The following is a 21,273-nucleotide window of genomic DNA, read 5'->3' on the forward strand; positions in this document are numbered from 1 at the left end:
TATATAAAATGTGTTTGGACTCTCATTAAGTGTGAAGTCTTGTTCTAGCCTAGTCTGTCAATTCCGAGCATTTCTCCTTGTGTTTGTTCCTCCCGTGTCTGACTTTGGATTGTTTATACCGACTTTGATTTTCTGCTGCCTGCCCCGACCTCTACTTGTTTCTGTTGCTTATTTTGGATATCCCCTGACATACCTGACGCTGTTCTCTGATCTCTGCCTCTTTGACCACTTTTGAAAATAAAGTACTGCATCTCAGACTCCTTGTTACAGAAGACTTCGCCAAACCAGGATCCAGCAGTTTTATTTAGCACCAGATCAGGTATGGAGCCATCTAAAAGTTCATTCGACCCCGTAAGTGTGCTTTGCTCCATTTTTCAAGATGGCCAACCCAATGAACTTTATGTGGAGGAATTCCTTCGGTATAGCCACCTCATGCCTGGAGATGAGGATTGGTAAAGGACTGTTTCTGGAGTGGTCTTAATAAAAGCTTAAATTTACCAGAGGAAGACCCTAGCTGGACCCTGGAACAGTTTATTGACTTTGTTTTGCAGTTTTGTGGCTCTCCCTTTACAGTTGAGGAGGTCACTTCTCAGAGTGTCCAGCTCCTTTCCGTTCTGTGGTCCCTGTACCTGAGCTTCATCACAATATGGCCGCCAACCCAGCGCCTCTGCACAAGATGGCCGCCAGTCCAGCGTCACTGCATAAGATGGCCGCCAACCCAGAGCCATTGCCAGTGGTGGCTCCAGACAATTTTGATTGGGGGGGGATCCTTGTCATTTCAAGAGGGGGTCTCATGAAAAGCAACAAAAAATACAGTGGACATGGCTAACAACAAAAACAACATAGCATATCAACTACTTTGTTTTTGCGAACGAATCATTCAATTTAACCGGTTCTTCTTGAACCAGTTCACCGAATCGAACTGAATCGTTTGAAACGGTTTGCATCTCCAATAAGCATTAATCCACAAATGTCTTAAGCTGTTAACTTTTTTTAACGTGGCTGACACTCCCTCTGAGTTCAAACAAACCAATATCCCAGAGTAATTTATTTACTCACACAGTACACTGACTGAACTGCTGTGAAGAGAGAACTGAAGATGAACACCGAGCCGAGCCAGATAACGAATGAAAGATTGACTCGTTCATGAGTCAAGGACCGGTTGCATCGGTTTTCAGATCTTCAGTAGTGATGGGAAGCTCGGTTCTTTTCGGCGAACCAGTTCTTTCAGACAGTTCGATTCAATAAACCAGTTGAAAAAAAAAAAAAACGGTTCCCCGGTTCTTTTGCGCTCGACGTAATGTCATTGGCGATGATTGCCCTTCATTCAAAATTAGCACAGAATCAGTCCAGAATCAATCATCAAAAGAACCAGTTCTGTTCAGATGCGTTGTGTGTTAGTCTGCTTCACACTGAATCACGCATGCGCAGTATCATCAGCTCCTCGGTTCTCGAATCGGATGCCACCGACAGACACAGTTCTCTGTTCAGTGTACGAATAATGTCAAATTAATTATTATTGTTGTGCGTAGTTTGAAGAGAAACATTTTTTAATCTTTATTCCGGATATATATATATATATATATATATATATATATATATATATATATATATATATATATATATATATATATATATATATATATATATATATATATATATATATATATATATATATATATATATATATATATATTATTATCATTATTTTTTTTAATAAGGAAGTGGGTGGGGTGGATCAAGTGGGGGGTCAAGGCATTTTTTGGCAGGGTCTTGAGATCCCCCAAAACTCCCCCTGGCGCTGCCAGTGGCCATTGCACAAGATGGCAGCCACCGTTGAAAACAGAATACAGAAAAGCAACATTTTGAGACTATATGCAAAACACATCCACATCCACTCGCAACCACAGTGGGCAAAAAATTATGTTCTGATTTCTGCCCACTCCTCCTCTCATGGAGGTGGGCAGCAAGAAACAGATGGTTCCAATGTGGAGCTCCATCAAACACACACATACACACACACACACACTTCTACATGGAACTGAGTGAAAGAGAAGACAGATGGAGAGGAACACAGCCCCCTTTTCCCCTTCATGAGTCTGATACTGTACAGAAAAAGACACAAAAGGCCAAGAGAGAAATGCTCAGAAATTAACAAGATCACTCTTTTACTTTATTAACATGATTCTGATGATAATGAGCTATTCAACAGTCTCTAATGGTAATGACGACTCTAAATATCCTCACTGAACACATAAAAAGACATCACAACACAACAACCCACTCAAACATTTCAGCCTCTTTGAGCCACTGTTTAGCTTCCTTAGCAAATTCAACTTTATTAGTATAATAATTTAAAAATCCCATTTTAAGCACAATTTTAAAGCAACCCCTTAAAGCAGTTCTCTCTGAATCACATCCGATTATGTACTGTAAGGAATCCACATGGCCAGTCAGTGGGATGGGTCTTAAGCAGTATTCCCATCAATCAGCAGATCAGAGGAGCATATGGGCCCAGTTGTTGGCCCAAGCAAAGTAACAGACTAAAGCCACACTGGGAGACTATTAAACATGCCTGAAATGTTTTAGCTGATATCTTGGAACTGTAAAATGAAGTAGTCTGGAATGGAGTCAAAAGTGTTTTGGTAAACTGACTGGTGGTAACACAAAATACCTAGCAATATCATTTGTTACTGATGTAGATCTTTCATCAGGCATTTTTATTTATTTAAAATTCATTAGAACTAAAAAAAATATTTAAAGAGAAAAAAGTCTTATCCTTAATTCATGGGATCTAAACTTCAAAGATCTTTTGTTAAATGATCCTTTGTACAGTAGTTGCCCTTGTTATGCATATAATTCAGAGTTTAACTGCACTATTAGTACGATCATGGTAGTTTCTTGTAAAACTATGACCCTCATTGCCATGGCTAGCCAATATAGTTTCTAAAATAACAAAAATAAAAAAATACTTGCAATTTTATATAAATCTGATTTGCCTGTTTCTGAAATCACCACACCTGTTATGTCTTCATTTGAGTGCACTGTGATGAAAATGTATGGCAATACTTCTGTATTTCTCATACTTATTTATCAACCGAACTGAAAAACTGAATTTTTAACCTCTGCTTCTCTAATGTCTACCAAGGAGTGTGTCATAACGTAAATCAAGAAAATTGATTCCTGATTCTTCTATTCTTGATATTGTGTTATCTTTGAAAGAATTAGTTGTTTCTCTCACTAGTTATCCCCATGGTACACTAAGGAATTCTGGGCTCTTAAAGTTGAGGGAAGGAAGACTGAGCGCTTATACAAGAAATCTGGTCTTACTGACCCTAAATTGATGTTTGATGAGCAGCAGTTGAAGTATCATCTCGCCCTTAATTACTAGAGAGGCGTACTACTCGCATATGATTAATGAAGGTGTTGATAATCCAAGAAAGCTGTTTAAAACAATTAACAGGTTTCTGAAGCCTCATAATCAAATCATTAATCCCTTTGTTGAGCTGTGTAACAAATTCCAAGTATTTTACAGAGAAAGTTCAAGATTTGTACAATTCCATGCTTGCTGGTTCTATACTGCTGACCAATGAATTTCATCCTACAAATGTATCATCTAATGTTTACATTTTTACGATTGTTAAAGGGTACACAACATACACAGTTTCACCTAATCTCATGTTAATCTTGAGTAACTATAGAGTAGTCCTGCATCCTTCATATCTCCAAAAAAGTATTTAGTTTTATTCTCTCTGGAAAAAGCAGAGCTCCTGGAGGAGTGCCATGGGCGGAGCTATAATACTGATGTTTCGTGTTGTTTCCATTAACATATATTCACTTATGTGCTGATTTCAAACAAAAGAAAGAAAACTGATGCAGTTATACTTAAATGAATGGGGTCTTTTATCAAAGGAACCGCTCCATGTTTTAATAGCAAACAATGTGTAAATCCAGCATTGACCTGGGCCTTGTTTATAAAACATTCGTCGCTCAAATGACCAGAACACACAAACGCACTTGCGACACTCCGCTGCTGCCCCGGAAAAACAAACTGGAAGCATTGTTCGTGTAACGCTGGGTACTTTGAGAAGCCGAACACGGTAAACTTTCCCTATCATCCAAGAACACACTTATTTGGAGACATTCACAAACAAATCCTATGCATCGCTGGCGACGATTTCCTGATGAAGTGCGTTGATGTGCGCGAATGGCTCTCCTCTTGTCAACGTGTGCGCGGGCACGCTTTTCCGAGAGAAATGCTCATATAAGGAGTTCCACCATCTTCTACGCCATTAGATCCACGATATAAAAAAAAAAACAGCCGAAACTTGTCCCAACACGGAAGTAAGATTTTCAGCCCAGAAATTCTCTTTCATTCGTCCAAATTACTTTTTTTAACTTTGGCAATGTTTAGCATGAGAATCCATCTCTTTAACACTGTGAACAACTCTGAATGCACAAAACACCATTGTAGCCCCCATTTAATTCAAAAGATATTTTGAAATTAGTAATATTCTTGTGCCCCTCTATTAGTGTAATCATTAATAACTCTCTATCTACTGGAAAGGTTTCTTCAGCCCTCAAGCTAGCTGCCATTACACCAGTTCTTTAAAAAGTCTGGTTCTAATGTTGAGGATTTGTCAAATTACAGGCCTATTGCTCATCTTCCATTTTTAGATAAGGTTCTTGAACGAGTTGTTGCTGGCCAGTTACAGCCAATGCCTGTCCATAAACAATATCTTAGAACCTTTTCAATCCATATTTAGATCAAGTTATAGCACTGAGACGTGTGAATCTGAACCAACATTAGTACCCCAGGCTGTCCTGCAGGGGTCTGTGCTTTGGCCTGTCTCGTTTAGTATTTATATGTTGCCTTTGGCTCAGATCATTCGTAAGTTTGGGTTAGGGTTTCATTTTTATGCCGATGATACTCAGATGTATGTCAGCACGCACCCTAATCCAAATGATCTTGCAGTTTCAACACTTACTGATTGCTTGGGTGAGATAAAAGCCTGGAAGCACATTCATTTTCTTAAGTTCAAATGAGTCAAAAACAGAACTTTTATGTGTCAGCATGCCAACGGCTTTACATAAATGAAAAAGTTCTAATGTGATTACTGATTGTGACTTTGCCACCCCGTCCACCCAAGTATGTAATCTTCGCATTATTTTTGACCCTCAACTATTGTTTGATGAACATATCAAAATAGCATTTTCCACCTAAGAAATATTGTGAGACACCATTTTTCTCTATCATTACCTGATGCAGAATGGCTTATCCTTGCCTTTATCACATGAAGGCTTTATTACTGTAATGTACTTTACGTTTGGTCTCCCTGATAAGTCCATTAAGAGATTACCAATATATTCAGAAATCAGCTGCCCGGGTACTAATGTAGCCTATACAACTGCTTGTCAACATATCACTCCGGTATTGCATAACTTGTATTGGGTTCCTATTCAAGTGCATATTGATTTTAAAATTCTGATTTTAAAGGGCACCTATTATGCAAAATTCACTTTTACATGGTGTTTGACCATACATGTGTGTTGGCAGTGTGTGAGCAAAACCACCCTAGAATGATAAAAATCCACCTAGTGTTTTTTTTACAATCTCAATAATTCATGAGCACTGTCTCAAAACGCCCTGTTCTAAGACTGCTCTCACTGTGACGTAGAATTGAGCTAAGCCCCACCGACGTGGTTTGATTGACAATCTGGTTTTGGCATAGAGCCCGCCCTCCGTGATCTGTACACCATCCTCCATTGTTTCAACGACAGCCGGTAATGTCTCCTAAGAAACATAAGTGTTCTGTTGTGGGATGTAATAATGAACATAGTAGTTTTCACTTACTTCCGACATCAGAGCCACTGAAAACGCAGTGGATGGATTTTATTTATGAAGGAAAGGCGCCACTCAAAATTCCAAAATACGTTTATGTTTGCGCGAATCATTTTTTGACTGACTGTTTTGAGAACGAGGGTCAATTCAAAGCAGGTCTTGCTTCAAAGTTAATCCTCAAGTCTGGATCGTTGCCTACTGTTCGCGATGCAACGTCACCTTCAGAAGAAGTAAGTGTATTTCATGTTTTTTTAGAAAATAGTCATTTCAGTCGATGTCAGCCAGTTCAATAACAAATGCGTCTAAAGTTGTTGTCGTCGTCGTAGAAAATCTGACTGTGTATATAATGTAAACCTTGTTTGTAAAGTGTGTATCCACACGTATATAATTTTTTTAATATATTGTATTAAAAACCGTGTATGTTTTCTGTAAAGACAAGACATCAAAATTGCTATGTTTATACAAAGGCCAGCACATCGACACGAAGCTGTAGAACGAGGGATATTGGCGTGCAGACAGAAACATCAAAGCTATGCAGTGTTGGTACACAACTGTCAATGAGGACGCTTCAAACACACCACAGGAGTGTCTGTATGTTTATGTTTTTAACTATATTTATATTATATAGTATACAATATAATATTATATAATTGTATTAGCTAATTGTATTTTTATATGCACATTTCTAAATTCATTTTCTGTAAAGTTGCTTTAAAACAATGTATTGTGAAAAGTACTATACAAATAAATTTGAATTGAATTGAATAGCCACGATAGAGAAAGTGAATCTTTGCTGAAACTTTGCTGAATTATATATTCCAGGTGTCCAGACAGAGACAACATTGTCAAGTTTTGATGTTAGCACAAAATTAGTTTCTCATACAGCTGTTGCGTCTTCCACGCCCCTCAAGACTTCATCAAAAAGACCTTGTCTGGACCTTGAGGAAGATGAAGATATCCTGCAGGAATGCTCTTCAATACTAACATCACAAGAGACTGATGTCACATTTAATCCTGCAGAGGCAGACACATCAATAACAGAGCCAAAAGACTTGTCGTAAGTTTATATTATATTTTAGAATAATGTTTGTTTTAATTATAGCATATCTAATTTTTCTGTAGTGCTTATGTAAATTAATGTTTTTTTTTTTTTTCAGAGCTCAAGAATCCAGCCCTATTCAAAACATTTGTAAATATATTGTCTATGAGACCTGCATCATGGAACTGTTTGATGTGTGCCCGGTATGTCATAGAAGCTGTCATATAAGATCACAAAGGATTGGAACATTTCTACGTGTTGAACAACTCTGCCACCATTGTCAGTTCTCACGGAAATGGAACAGTCAGCCGATTTTGGGCAGTACTCCAGCTGGAAACCTTCACCTTTCTGCTGCTGTGTATCTCAGTGGTGCTTCATTTTTCACAATTGAAAAGGTATTTGTAAATGAAATAATCAATAGCTTTGCAGTTACATGAGACTAAAAATGTGTAATGTAAAAAAAAAATATGTTTATTCATTTATTAATTTACTGCTTACCAACTCTTCTCTATGTGTTGTCAGTTATTTGCAGCTATGAAGTTACATCTTTTCAAGTACGACACCTTTCGTCGTCATGCACGAATGTGCATTGAGCCTGCTATTGTTTACAAATGGAGAAACTGGCAGGATGAGATGCTACAGCTGTTGGCTCAAAGGGAAAAGGTCATTGTTGGAGGAGATATGAGGGCTGACTCACCAGGTACATTGTGGGACAAATTTACATTGTTTTTTTATAAAGAAAAAAATATATAGAATTTTATCTTATAGACAGGGCACATTGTGTAATAAGAGATTATGTATTTTTGTTTTTAAAGGGCACTCTGCCAAATATGGCAGTTACACAATGATGGACCTGGAGACAAACACCGTTGTTGATGTACAACTCGTCCAGGTAAATGAGCAGAAACCTTTGATTCAATGTCCTGGAAAACTTGAATATTTTATTTTAAACGCAAAAAAATAATTATATTTTAATAAATTTTCAGAGTAATGAAGTGGGAGGAAGTTACCACATGGAAAAGGAAGGTTTGAAGAGAGGTCTTGACTTTTTGGATGCTCATGGAGTGACTCTGGACTGCATTGTGACTGACCGACATCCGCAAATACAAAAATTCCTCAGGGAACGCAATGTCAACCAATTCTATGATGTCTGGCACATAGAGAAAGGTAAATAACCTTACTACCATCATATCATTTTCTAAATTTTTACAGACTAATAATTGCGCTGAAACTGTTTTAGCGGATCATTATGTGTTAGCGGATTATTTATATATATACTGTGTGTGTGTGTGTGTGTGTGTATATATATATATATATATATATATATATATATATATATATATATATATATATATATATAAAACACCACCATTACATTATATGTAATGACACATTGCTCTACTTATTGTGTGTTGTCATGTTTGTATTTAATTGAAATCTCCAGGAATTTCAAAGCAGCTGGAAAAAGTGTGCAAGCTAAAGGGTTGTGAGAAAATACGTAAATGGTTGCATAGTATAAAAAACCACATCTATTGGACTGCTGCATCATCAAGCAGTGGACCTGAAAGAGTGGCTAAATGGATGTCTATGCTAAACCACATGCAAAATAAGCACACACATGAAGACAGCAATTTTCCAGCATGTCTACATGGAACAAGGAGAAGTCGAGACACAAAAAAGTGGCTAGCTGCTGGTATGTAGGCTAAAGAAGCAATAGTTACTTTTAAAAAATGTATACAGATCATATAGCTTGCCTTTTTTTATTTAAAATTACATATCATACTGTAGTAACACTTCCAATAATTTAGGAACACTGCCATATCTCAAGTTGGAGAAAGTTCTCTCCAACAAGAGAATTGTGAAGGATGTTGCCAAGCTAAGTCCACACTATCAGACTTCTTCTATCGAGGTTTTCCACAGTGTAATACTACGGTTTACACCAAAAAATGTGGTTTTTCCATTTCTGGGAATGTTGTGCAGGTAATGTTATTGTTGTAAAAATAAATTTACTTTTACATACACTGTAGACATTGAATGTTGAAAATGTATTTATTGCTTACAGACTATACCTGGCTGCACTACATTACAATGAGAATGCCGGGCGTCCTCAAGCCACGACAGCAGCTGGTCGACCGGTGTTCAAAGTGACCTTTCCAAAGGCCAAGAAGGGAGAATACCGGGTCAGAGAAGTAAAGACACAAGCAACATTCAGTATGTATAAAATGAGTTTACTTAACAAATTTACTACAAATGTACATATCTTTTTTTGCATAATTTCTTACAAGCTATTAGAAAACTCAATATTTGACTAATTTAAAATAAAATAAAATGTTATATTGCACAGAATATGTGGATGACCTGCTGGACCTCATATTTGATAAAGTCTTTGTGGATCCTGCACCATATGTGGATGATGTTTTGAGGATACCAATACCACCAGCATTGTGCGCAGAGTATGACCGGCCAGAGAAGGAGGAGGCCATCTCTAGTAGGGTATCTCGGTTTAATCAATAGGTGGTCGAAAACCTACATAACTACCCTGGGCATCAGGAAACTCTCTTCGAATCCTCAGGACCACACAGGATGGAATCACAACTCGAACTTTTCGTCCAAGGAAACCCCAGCACCAGCTCACAAAACTCCGATAAGCTAAAAATCTGTAACGACTAAGGCACACACACACATAGCCACGTTCTCAAAACAGGGTTCAAGGATTTTTCTGTGTTTTTTTTCTTTCAAATATCTATCATTTGTTGTCTGGAGTTGAAATATTTGATATTTAATTGATCATGGTTCAATTTTTTTTGGAGGAATGTCCTTTTATTAAAATTATTTAATTTCTAAACTTATTTGTACAGTTCAGTGTCTTTATACATAATGTAAATAAAAAAATGTATATGCAAGTTGTTGTGAAATTATTTAAAGCTATAATATGTTTTGTTTTCACTATAATTTCCTTATAACCCGGGAAAATATTAGACTAAAAATTAATTCATCAAAAATTCATAAAAACATTTGTAATATTTAGAAGAAATTGACATTTTTTCTTAAATGTGCTAATCATTAACACTCACTGTTGTACTCCACGAAGTCGCAGGGGACCATAGTCAGCCCTGTAAATGTTAAAAGCGTTTTGTAACGAAAACACATTTAAACAAACTGGATCCATTCCGGGATGGTCTACCATACATGATGGAGTGACTTGAAGTTGTTGCATCCGTCTTGTAACCTTTGATACAACAAATAGCGTATGACAGTTTTATGTCACTTATTATTTTTTGCAACAATTACAAATGTAAATAAATTAATACCTGTTCTATCTCCCTGCAGCATATATTTTCTGGTTCTGTAGCCATCTTCTCACATTTGCCACATAAACACCTGTACGACAAGTAATGTCAACATGACGCAATTGTTCCCTCGCATCAATATAATTTCGTTTGTACTTAGCAAACGTTATCACAGTATTTGTGTTTGTAGTTTAAAAAAATTGCGCGAACGTTATCACAGTGCGTGTTGCACATCCATAATTGCAAAGGGGACGCGATTAAAATATAAGTACATAAATGTATCAAACAACCATTCAGAGACGTCCTGCTCCATTCTCAATTGTGTTTCTTCTGCCGGAGTCTCTTCATCATCTGGGTCTGATTCTGGTTCAAACATATACGGCTGAATGCCATACAAAACAGCGGGTCTCCCACTCTCAGCCATTCTGCTTCTACCGATACCGATCGCTCATTGTAATAGGTGTGCCAGTTACGCCCTCATCCAAAGGCAGGGCGGGGATATGCAGCTCATTTATATTTAAGGTGGTACACACCAAAACAGCTCTTTTTAAAACAGGCCCCAAAAATGACATTTTCAAATGGTTATAATAAATTAACTGTGGGGTATTTTGTGCTGAAACTTCACAAATACATTCTGGGGACACCCAAGACCATTATTATATCTTGTAAAAAGGGGCATAATAGGTGCCCTTTAATTTATAAAGCTATTCACGGGAATGCCCATACCTATTTATCCAGTTTAGTTGTCCCTTATACTCCCACTTGCTCTGCTGGGTTGTGTATCCTTCAACAGCCAGCATATTAATTAAAAACAGCTTTCTCTGTCTCAGCTCCACAATTGTGGAATGCTCTACCAGCAGGAATTAAGAGATTCTCCAACTCTTTTAGGAAATATTTAAAGATTCATCATTCTATACTGTTGTGCTTCTTGAAGCTCTTTGAATTAAGAAAAGTGCATGATTAATAAAAATGCATTATTATTATTATTAATTTGTCAGGGGCCTTGTGCTGTTTATCAGTTGATAGAGTGGCAGAAGTGCTTATGTACTATGGTTGGCAGATGTGTAGCAACAGCACCTAATATAGTGGTTAAGGGGATGTCTCCCTCATTTCCCCGATTGGTCCCACTAGGAACATCCCGTTGGCTCCAGATGGCAAGTAAATGTCTGGTGTTCATGAATACTAAATTGTACAAAAAGAGGCATTCTGCATGTGCAAAAATTGTCACTACATGTTGCCAACTTTTAGTATTTTAAGCATCTGCTAGGATGGTTTCCGGGTTGTTATGATAGTTGTCAGCTCTATAACGTGACTTTAGTTATAATCAACATTACAAATTTCTAAACAAGTCTCTTAATTATTTTAAGTTTCTTACAAGGTGTTCATTAAGACTTGTGTTATTAAGCTCCTCTAAGGCTTAAAGTACAGGCCTGTGCTTAGAGAGACCCGACAGGGTGCTAAGACTAATAACAGCCCTGCTTTATTTGGCTGACAATAATGAAGGGTGTAAGAGCAGCATTGCTCTACATTGTGTCAAGACCGAAAGAAAGAAAGGATTAAGAAATAGAAAGCATATAAATGGGATGAGGGGATGAGTTTTATGCTCAAAACAGAGACACACTATGGTCCTGCTGATTGGGCTCTTATTTGACCAGAGATCCACAGCAGAGTACATGAAGGTCAACAATGCAAGATCAGAGTATTAGCCAAGCAGACTTGAAGGGGAAGAAACAGAACAGCACATATAGCTCAAGCAACGATTACTCAGAGGCTTTGAATGAGCTGGACCCTTCCAGGCTTAGAGGAGTTTGTCAGCAATTAGCTACTAACTAATAAAGCAGAGGAAAGGGAAGTCAAGGAAAACGGTTTTCCTCACACCAGCCATAAATAAAGGATGCCATTAAAGGCAGTGTTGACAAATGACCCTTTCACCGAACAAAATCAGTTACAATTGTGTGTTGAGCAGCTGATACGTTTAAAGTCATACATAAAGAGGCGCTTCTGCTGCCATGTCCAGTGGGTTCGAAATTAAAGAAATAAAGTAAATTTTGTGAGTGTGCTCATCATCAGTTTCATAAGTCTTCAATACTGTACAAATAGTACGTCAGGAAGAGGCACAGAATAGGCCATATTAATAATGTTTGTTTTACATAGCCTACAATACAATTGTTATCCTCACGTACCATTCAAAATTCTCTAAAAGACTTCATGTCTCTTAGTTCATTTCTCTTGGTTCATGTCAAATTAATTTTGATAAGTCGCACCTGACTATAAGTCGCAGGACCAGCCAAACTATGAAAAAAGTACGACTCATAATCCGGAAAATACGGATTAGCCCCGATTTCCCCTTCCCAAGAATCGGAGCAAACATCTTGTCGAGCACCTCGATCTGTCCCGATGTTCGGTGCGGATTATCTGGTAATGTGCAGCGTTCACCGATCGAATCTCGAACCGCCCGATCTGCTCGTACACAAATCAGGGCAGCCCCGATTATTATCAAACATGTTTGATATTTAGGATTTAAATTGGGATGTTGATGGCAATATGATTTCGTCAGTACTTTCACAGCCAATGTGCAAAACTTTCTTTACTATTACTGATGTGCGGCTTCGTTGGATAGTGGAGATAGAGGAAACTGTTTCTTGACATTTTGTAGTAACACAACTGTCTGTATAATATGGCAAAACTCATCACAACTGCAAGGAGAAAGAGAAGCGCTGGAGTGAAATCACCTCAGTATGAATGCACCAAATCTTGTAGTGTGTGCATGTTTAATATTTGAGGGAAGACAATCTGAAAAGATTCTCCTCGTGTGAGCTGCAACCAGATTTCAAAATCGGTTATGATTTTAAAACTCCTGTAGTGTGAGCCAGGCTTAAGTCGGCATATTAGAATGATTTTTGAAGGATCATGTGACACTGACTGAAGACTGGAGTAATCGCTGCTGAAAATCCAACTTTGCATCACAGAAATAAAATACATGTTAAAATATTTAAATAGAAAACAGTTGTATTATTATTATTATTATTATTATTATTATTATTATTATTATTATTATTATGCCTATCAAGTTAGCATTTATTTTAACAAAAATACAGAAAAAAAGGAAAATTGAAATATTTTTACATTTTAAAATTGACATTTTTGTTCAAATAAATGCATAATAATAATAATAATAATAATAATAATGATAATATTAATAAAAACATTTATAAATCCAACAGGCACCAAATCTTTGAATCGTACTGAATAATCAAATATTGAATAATATTAATAAAGTTCATTTAGATGTTACCACATAAAGGTTACCCAGCAAAAAAAAATTGTTACAGTGGAGATATGAAAGTAAAATGAAGGCAGTCTCAGAAGACAGTCATGAAAAGTCTAATTGATGAGGACAAGGCGGGGAACAGGACATCAGCTTTCATTTATCACTGCGAAGAGATGAGCTGTCAAACCCCAGTAGCATCAGAACCAGGCTCCCCACGCTAAACCTGCTGTGTGGGACTCAAAGGGCTTATCTGCTCTACAATATTTATAAGATTAGAAGCATTAATAAACAACAGTCTGTTTCTGAGATGCAGGAGTCCTAAAACAGTTCATTTTGGCTAACAACAATTTGTATTTTATTTTATTTATTGATTTAGAATACTTTTTTTTTTTTTTTTACTGGTCCTAGTTTCTTAAAAGCAAGATTATATTTGGTGCTTTGCATTATTTATTTTCCAGTGACAGGAATTAGTGAATTTTTAAGAAAAAAACTAAAAAAAAATTATCTTTGACATCAGACAAAAATGTATTTGCCAAAAAAATTAAAATCTAGAATAAATTGAAAATAGACAGCATGAAAAATAAAATTCATGACCTATTTTGAAAACAACAAAAGCAGCCTATACCCATGTAGATTTAAACATGAAAAAACATTTTATGATTAGTTGCCAGTATACTTTTAATCGTATACTTTCCATATGCTGGTCTACATGCAATAACCAACTTGTCAATAACAATTTCTCAGCATTCATGAAGAACATTAATCAATTGTTAATATACTCTGTTTTCTGAGACAAAGCAAAGCACCACCAGCTTTATTATTTTCAAACAGCCTTTTTTTGAGGTTCAACCAGTTGAAGTTTCTTAAAAACAGCATCATATTAGGTGCTTTGGATCATTAAAAAAAAAAAAAAACCTTGGGGGGACAGGAATTCGTGAGTAAGTAGGAATGTGTTAAAATGAAAAATGACAACAAACAGGAAACTGATACAGGTGAACAATGGGGCACGTGGAAATCCTTGTCTGCGCCCATCAGACTCACTTGATAAAGACTCCAGACTGTGCAGACAAAAACAAAAGAGGGCACTGAGATCAAACAGTGACCCCGGCTGGCTCCACTGACATGTTTCTGGTCGTGTGCCAGCCCTGTGTCTCCTAGCGATGCCTGCTGGGTCTGGCGGATCTGTCAGACAAGCCACAGACACTAGACACTTTCTATTCTGCCCACAACTTACATGAAGCATCCATACAGATTTTTGTTATATTAATGACACATATGCAGATGGTGGTTTGTGTTGATTGGAAAACAGGGAATGATTGTTATCCAGATTCATGCTACTTTGTGTCTGACCTCAATTAGTCTTTTAATCCTGATCTGCCCTTAAAACAAGTGAAGCAAATAATGTGTATGTCCTCGTGTGCCTCAGAGCCACTTAAGGACGCCTCACATTTTTATATCACAAGAAAGCAACTAACCTACACTTGTTTTGACTAACAATTCATTTAATTTGAAATAGCTGATTTCATTATCCCTGCTCTGACTGTGAGGTAAAACTAATATGAGTGATTGACAGGACAAAGAGATTATGTTAGACATCTCAATAAACCCTAGCGGACAGACTGTAAAGTACTGAAACAAAGTGTCCTATTTCCTGCTGTGCGTTGATGATCTAATGTGATTTAAAAGACCTGAAGAGATGTGGTCTGACGTCTGTTGTCTCTGCTATCAGATATCAGTTTCTTGTTCACATTATTCTGTCATGCAAACATAAAATGCTGTAAGGCTTTTAGTATGCTAATGTACTCCAGGCCCATGTGTCAATCACCAACCCCCACTGTCCATCACTCCCCCAAATACACAGCACCTATTTCAGACACTAAAACACTCTTATTTGCACTCTTCCTCCATCTGTGTATCCCTCTGTCAGTGCTGGACATGGCTATGGTTAGGGGTGGACGGTATGCTCAAAATTCTATTTCACGGTATGACGGATATAGTTATATGTAGTTATTCTGAAAAAACCCTGATAGATAGATAGATAGATAGACAGATAGATTTTTAGACTCTTATTAGAGTACATTTATCTTCTGTTCATGTCTGCAGCTTTGCTAATCATATCCCTTTTCAAGTATATGCTGAGATTACTGGATTGGGTACAAAACATGTGTTTGGCACATAGCAAAACATTCATATTTCTCATTCCTAAGCAGATTTCAGAAAGATTAAGGTCTTAAGATCTATGCGGAGGTTTCACCAAATGTGCATATGACTTGGGAAAGCCAACAGAGCTCTAATCTTGGGTTTTAAAAATGACTTTTAAAGTGACTTCAATGAGGAAGAGGTGGCGGCAGCAGGGTGCATGTGGGTTAGCGATGATAACTTAAGTGCCTGACCCCTCTTCCCAGCCTCTCACACGCTACCTCCCCTCAACAGTCTCCCTGGAGACAGACTTGTCCTCATGCAGATTTATAAAACCATTATGGAGGGTCTATTACCATGTCATTGGTTGCCATTATCAGCTAATCACAAAGCACGCAGCCGGGGGAAGACGTAATGCGTCTAACATCTAGGCTAATACATCAAAAACTGGTCAGTTTTATTTACTTATTACTAATTTGGCAACCCTAATGTAAACTCATGCCAAAGAAAGTGCAGCTTCTTTCTCTCCATCTGCTTCTGTGGTGTAAAACCAAGCAAAGCTCTTTGGGGGGGAAAAAGAAAGGGAAAAGAGTGATTGGCATTCATGGAGTTGGATGTTAAGAAGCGTATCTGACTGAGAGAGTCTTGTGTTGGCTAGTACAGATCCGCTAGCCCCCCTAAATGTGGCCCACACCTGCCAGCTGCACTTTAAATCCTCCAGCCGTTAGGTTCAATTACTACAGCAGATCTGGATGGAGTCTCAGTGGGGTGTCTTTGCCTCAGCATCCCCACCCCCACCTGCCGGGAATTAGGCTCGGAATGCTCGGAAGCAGATGGCATCCAGTGGCTATCATGTTAACATGCATGTTACCCCTAAATATTCATAATTTAGCCTGTGATGGGGGACTTTCTTTGATTTCAAGGCAATGGATAATTCTCAGGCTCAGATGGTTTTTGATTCTGACTAGAGCAAGGCTGTGGTTTTGTCTTATAATAAGTCATAGAAAGGCTTTTAAACAATTATATTGATAGTTACACTTTTCCTGGGTTCATATAAGTTTTGGAAAGTTTATTTTTTATTTTTTTTGAACAGTGAATGTAGTTTATGTTATCCGGGGAAGCCACAGATTTTCGCAAATGTGTTTGTTTGTTCATGTCATTTCGGCGAAAAATGTTTTATAAACAAGGCCCATTTCAACGCTGGATTTGCACATCGTTTAATACTGACAGATGGAGCAGTCCTAGAGATAAAAGAACTCAGTCACTCAGGAGTAAAACTGCATCAAATGTTGGTGTTTTGTTTTGTTTTGTTTTGTTGGCAATTGGCACGCAAGCGATAGGCTGAGACTGGACATATATGGTTTAATTTAACTGTTTTCTACAAATGAAGTCTACTCTGGTTAAAAGTTCAACCTCCTTTAGCTCCACCCACAACATGCCTCCAAGAGTTCGGCTGTTTTCGGAGAGAATCGTAAAGCTACATCTTCCTTTTGTAAATATGATAAAACTAAAGACGGAGATAAAATGGAGATGGAGATATAAACTGTGTGTTCTGCCCCCTTTAAAGAATCCTGAAAATAATGTATAATGGATCCACAAAAATATTAAGCAACACAACTGTGTTTTCAACATGGATAATAATAAGAAGAAATGTTTGAGCAACAAATCAGCATATTAGGATGATTTCTGAAGGATCATGTGAGACTGAAGACAGGAGTAATCAATGCCTACTGAAAATTTAGCGTTGCTATTGAAGTAATAACAGTTATTTTAAATTGTAATAAAATTTTGTAATATGTTTTGGTCAAAATATTCTTACAGACTCCAAACCTTAAAAGGTAGCATAAATACATAAATATATACAGCGCATAAACAAATAAATCCCAGCTAATATTACCCTGCCCAATATGGGTTCTTGGGCTTCAGTTCTCTTTACGCCACACTAGCACACATATCTTCAGAAACAGACTAGTTACACCATATAATCTGGAGCAGGGGATGTCCTTTTCATCTAGTGTGTTCGCAGCTGTGAATTGAGGACATGCCACCTCTAGCTCTTCACATTCACAGTCATATTGAGGGCATACCAACTGTAATCAGATATGACATGCAATGATGCCCTGCTTGACCCAACCAAAAGGCTCTCAAGTAAACACAGTTCCAAAACAAATTAAGCCTACTGTGCATCTACAGACATATATACTGTATACAGTTATACAAGCACACACAAACACACTCATCCCATGAAAGCAATAAGATGAGTATTGAGTGTTTGAGTAAGCAGCTTAAATGTAAGACAAGTTTCATCTAAGTCAGTATGATGGATTTGCACTGCATTTTGATTTAGTTGGGTGTTTCTTGGAACCTTGTTACTGGTGTCTACAAATATAAAGTGCCAATCTGAACGCTTGAATGTTTTTCTTCTCATGCCATTTCTCATTCCTCAGTTGTAAAGAGATTTATCAAAGAGGTTAATCTTACTTAGGCTAAGAAAAGACACAGTGACAGTACAGCAGCACTGATCTATGCACAAATGCCTCATTATATGATTGCTGAGGTGAGTACACAGGATAAACTGTATAGAGATAAAAAGGACCAATTTATGTACAGTAGAGCATATTCTATAAATATAATACGCTTTGGGGTCCCATGACTACTTTTAAACCATTAGAGGTGCAAATGAGATCTAGTAGGCATGTAAAAGTACAATACAAATGCTACTAAAAATGACCTGGAACTAAAAGCTGCTACTTTTAAACCATTAGATAAAAATACAACAACACACACACACACATACATGTATATATATATATATATTTTTTTTTTTTTTTTTTTTTTTAACCTTGACTTCATATTGTGATCTAAATGTAAAAAAAAATAAAAAATCCCATTTGCTGTTGTTACGATTCATAAAATGTCTCTTCAATAAAAGGGATATTCCTAAAATGTTTAAAAGACATGGGTATCACTGCAGTGCTATCCCATCATACATTTTTAATGCTTATCATTGACAAACCATTTGTGTGTGTGCCAGAAGCTACTCCCACTGAGCCACTAACAGACATTAGGATTCCTTGTGCTGCAGGGTAGATGACATGCTCTTCCCAATCATAGACAGCACTAAAGCCCACATTTATAAGTGGTATTCTGCCATTGGCTGCTCAATCTCAGATACATAAAGTCAATGAATAATGTAGAGCACTTTTCCTAAACATCCATTTGATAGGTTGAGTCTGTCTAACATATGGTTCAATTTAAATGTTTTCTACAAATGAATAACATATGGTTCAATTTAAATGTTTTCTACAAATGAAGTCTACTTAGGTTAAAAGTCCAACCTTTTCTAAGTTATAATAATAACAATCATTAAAGGGGGGGGGTGAAATGCTCGTTTTCACTCAATATCCTGTTAATCTTGAGTACCTATAGAGTAGTACTGCATCCTTCATAACTCAAAAAAGTCTTTAGTTTTATTATATTCATAACAGAAAGATAGTCTGTACCAATTTTTCCCGGAAAAACACGACCGGCTGGATGCGTGACGTGTAGGCGGAGCTAAAGAATCACGAGCGCCAGTAGGCTTTTGCGTTGAGAGCATGTGGAAGCTGTGACATTATCTTGAGGGAAAAACCATCATCCAAAACAAACCATGGCTTACAGTCAGATTCAGCCGTTTATTTATGATCCAGAATCAGATCCCGAGGCTGAAACTGAACGAGAGCAGCAGCAGCAACGACTGGGGCTCGAACCCGGGTCTCCGGCATGGGAGGCAGACGCACTAACAAGGAGGCAGAGATATTTGCAAGGAGGCTCTCAGTGCTCTGCTATACGGGAGCGCGCGCTCTTCCGGCAAACGTGCCCTCAGGACCCATATAAGGACATTCCGCTCCATCTAACATCACACAGAGCCATACTCTGAAAAAAACTTTCAGAAACTTGTGACAAACCGGAAGGAGTATTTTGGGAACAAAAATACTCCTTCAAACGTACAACTTAATTTTTGAAACTTTGTCCATGTTTAGCATGGGAATCCAACTCTTTAACAGTGTAAAAAACTCAGTATGCATGAAATAGCATTTCACCCCCCCCCCCCCCCCCCTTTAAAAGTTCAATGGGAATTAGTTGCAGAGCTGTGGTGCTAACCAGAGTTTTGGCATTGTTATATATGTGGAGGTGAGAGTGCAACCAGACCTAAATGCAGGTATTATGTAAGATTATAAGAGTGGAAGGTCTTATTCAGAACAAGTGAAAATATAGATGTGAATGTCTTTTGCATAGAAATAATAACTGAGACCGGATGTGACTAAGAGTATGTAAATACTGAAACAAAAAGGGCCGAAAACAGAGCACTGCGGGACCTCCATGAGGGTTCTGTCGGTTAGTTTGCATGGTCTCAAAATGACTATTTCTTCCAACAATATCACACACCCAAATAACAGAGGACGAGGTGAGTGACTTATTTCAGCCACTTTGTCAGATAAATCCAGCCTGAGACATTTCCATAATAATTCTACATTCATCTTTGTCAGGCATTTCTTGGAGGGAGTTTAGCATAATTAAGACAGATCAAGCCGGGACAGACTTCAAATATGCGAATACGCTCTCTCACTATATTCCAAAGAGATTCACGGTGGTCAAGAGGCAGCCAGGAGCTTTCTATATACAATTCACCACTGATGTGCCGAATCCATGACAACATCATCAAGACACATCAGCTATCCACAACCCACCAGGTGTGCTTTTTGGATGAGAACAGAAGGGGATAATTCCCCTGCCCCCATAAGATTTCTGCATGAAAATCCTTCAAAATTTATTTTTGTTCCACATAAACAATGAGTATTCTACATTTGCTGAAAATCAACATTTAGATTTTTAGGAAACAAAAGATATAGTGTCTCAAATGATTAAAAGACTAGTAAACTAATACAGAGGAGCACACAGACTAGAGAGGGTAATATTTGAATAGTCCTGAATACTGTCTCTGCTGGAAAGACCATGGCTGAATGCTCAGTGTCCCTGCCATTACCATAATACAAAGGTCAATTGTGCTTTCTGCCAGTACTGTCTCTTCCGGTCTATTTTCTTTCAGATACTACTGTTAATAACCAAAGAATTTTGATTACTTCTTATTAATAAGTATTTCATTACTAAGATAAAATATCAATGAATGATGTAAAGCTGCAACAGAATCCAACACATTTATTTACTTGACTCTTTGTTTTACTTAGAATGAACTGCAGATTGGTTTAACCACATAAATGAAATGAGAATGACTTGTTTTAGTGTCCTAATAACCACAGAGGTGACTAAAGACATGCCCCATCTGGAAATCCCGTCTGGACTGGTTAAAGCAGATTCAGAATTAAAGAGGGTTCAGGTGGTAATTACCAGCTCCTGATGTATAATTCTGCACTATCTATACGACAACAGCTCAGATCATTATTTGAGAGTCCCTTGAGGGTAGCATCACTGAAGCGTTCACATTTTTTAAAGGTGATAAAACACAAAGTGTGGCCTCGTTTTTTCCAGGACAATGCTCTATTGGAGCATCCAAGAAGAAGGAGAAATGCAGTGAGAATAGGAAGATACAAACTTCACCTCTTCTTCACCTCACAAGTTAGGAAGTTATAGACTTAACTTGCTTAAACTTAGGGCTGCTAAAAAGGACTGGTAAATGTTGACTTCTAGAATA

At 37.5% G+C, this 21,273-nt stretch overlaps 2 protein-coding genes across 11 annotated transcripts in view; one reads left to right on the top strand and one right to left on the bottom strand.

Annotated features, from left to right (window-relative positions):
- Nucleotides 1–21,273, bottom strand: part of dclk2a (doublecortin-like kinase 2a) — a 52,577-nt gene that overhangs the window by 24,617 nt on the left and 6,687 nt on the right. The window lies entirely within an intron of this gene.
- Nucleotides 5,926–9,784, top strand: LOC113095016 (uncharacterized). Its single transcript, XM_026260628.1, has 10 exons — nucleotides 5,926–6,433; nucleotides 6,665–6,899; nucleotides 7,000–7,276; nucleotides 7,404–7,581; nucleotides 7,697–7,773; nucleotides 7,868–8,048; nucleotides 8,326–8,574; nucleotides 8,690–8,861; nucleotides 8,944–9,092; nucleotides 9,226–9,784. Exons 1-10 carry the CDS (start codon nucleotides 6,262–6,264, stop codon nucleotides 9,393–9,395), a joined length of 1,860 nt encoding a protein of 619 aa, XP_026116413.1. The 5' UTR covers nucleotides 5,926–6,261; the 3' UTR covers nucleotides 9,396–9,784.

This window comes from Carassius auratus, unplaced genomic scaffold (genome assembly GCF_003368295.1).
Source record: "Carassius auratus strain Wakin unplaced genomic scaffold, ASM336829v1 scaf_tig00215565, whole genome shotgun sequence".
In the NCBI taxonomy this organism is placed as follows: Eukaryota; Metazoa; Chordata; class Actinopteri; order Cypriniformes; family Cyprinidae; genus Carassius; species Carassius auratus.

What these genes read in the sequence shown, in the direction of transcription:
- LOC113095016 (XM_026260628.1), top strand. Translation starts at nt 6,262, where the DNA reads ATGTTTTCTGTAAAGACAAGACATCAAAATTGCTATGTTTATACAAAG. An exon ending in AACACACCACAGGAGTGTCT is followed by an intron (nt 6,434 to 6,664) that starts GTATGTTTATGT and finishes TATATATTCCAG; the next exon opens with GTGTCCAGACAGAGACAACA. An exon ending in TATGAGGGCTGACTCACCAG is followed by an intron (nt 7,582 to 7,696) that starts GTACATTGTGGG and finishes TTGTTTTTAAAG; the next exon opens with GGCACTCTGCCAAATATGGC.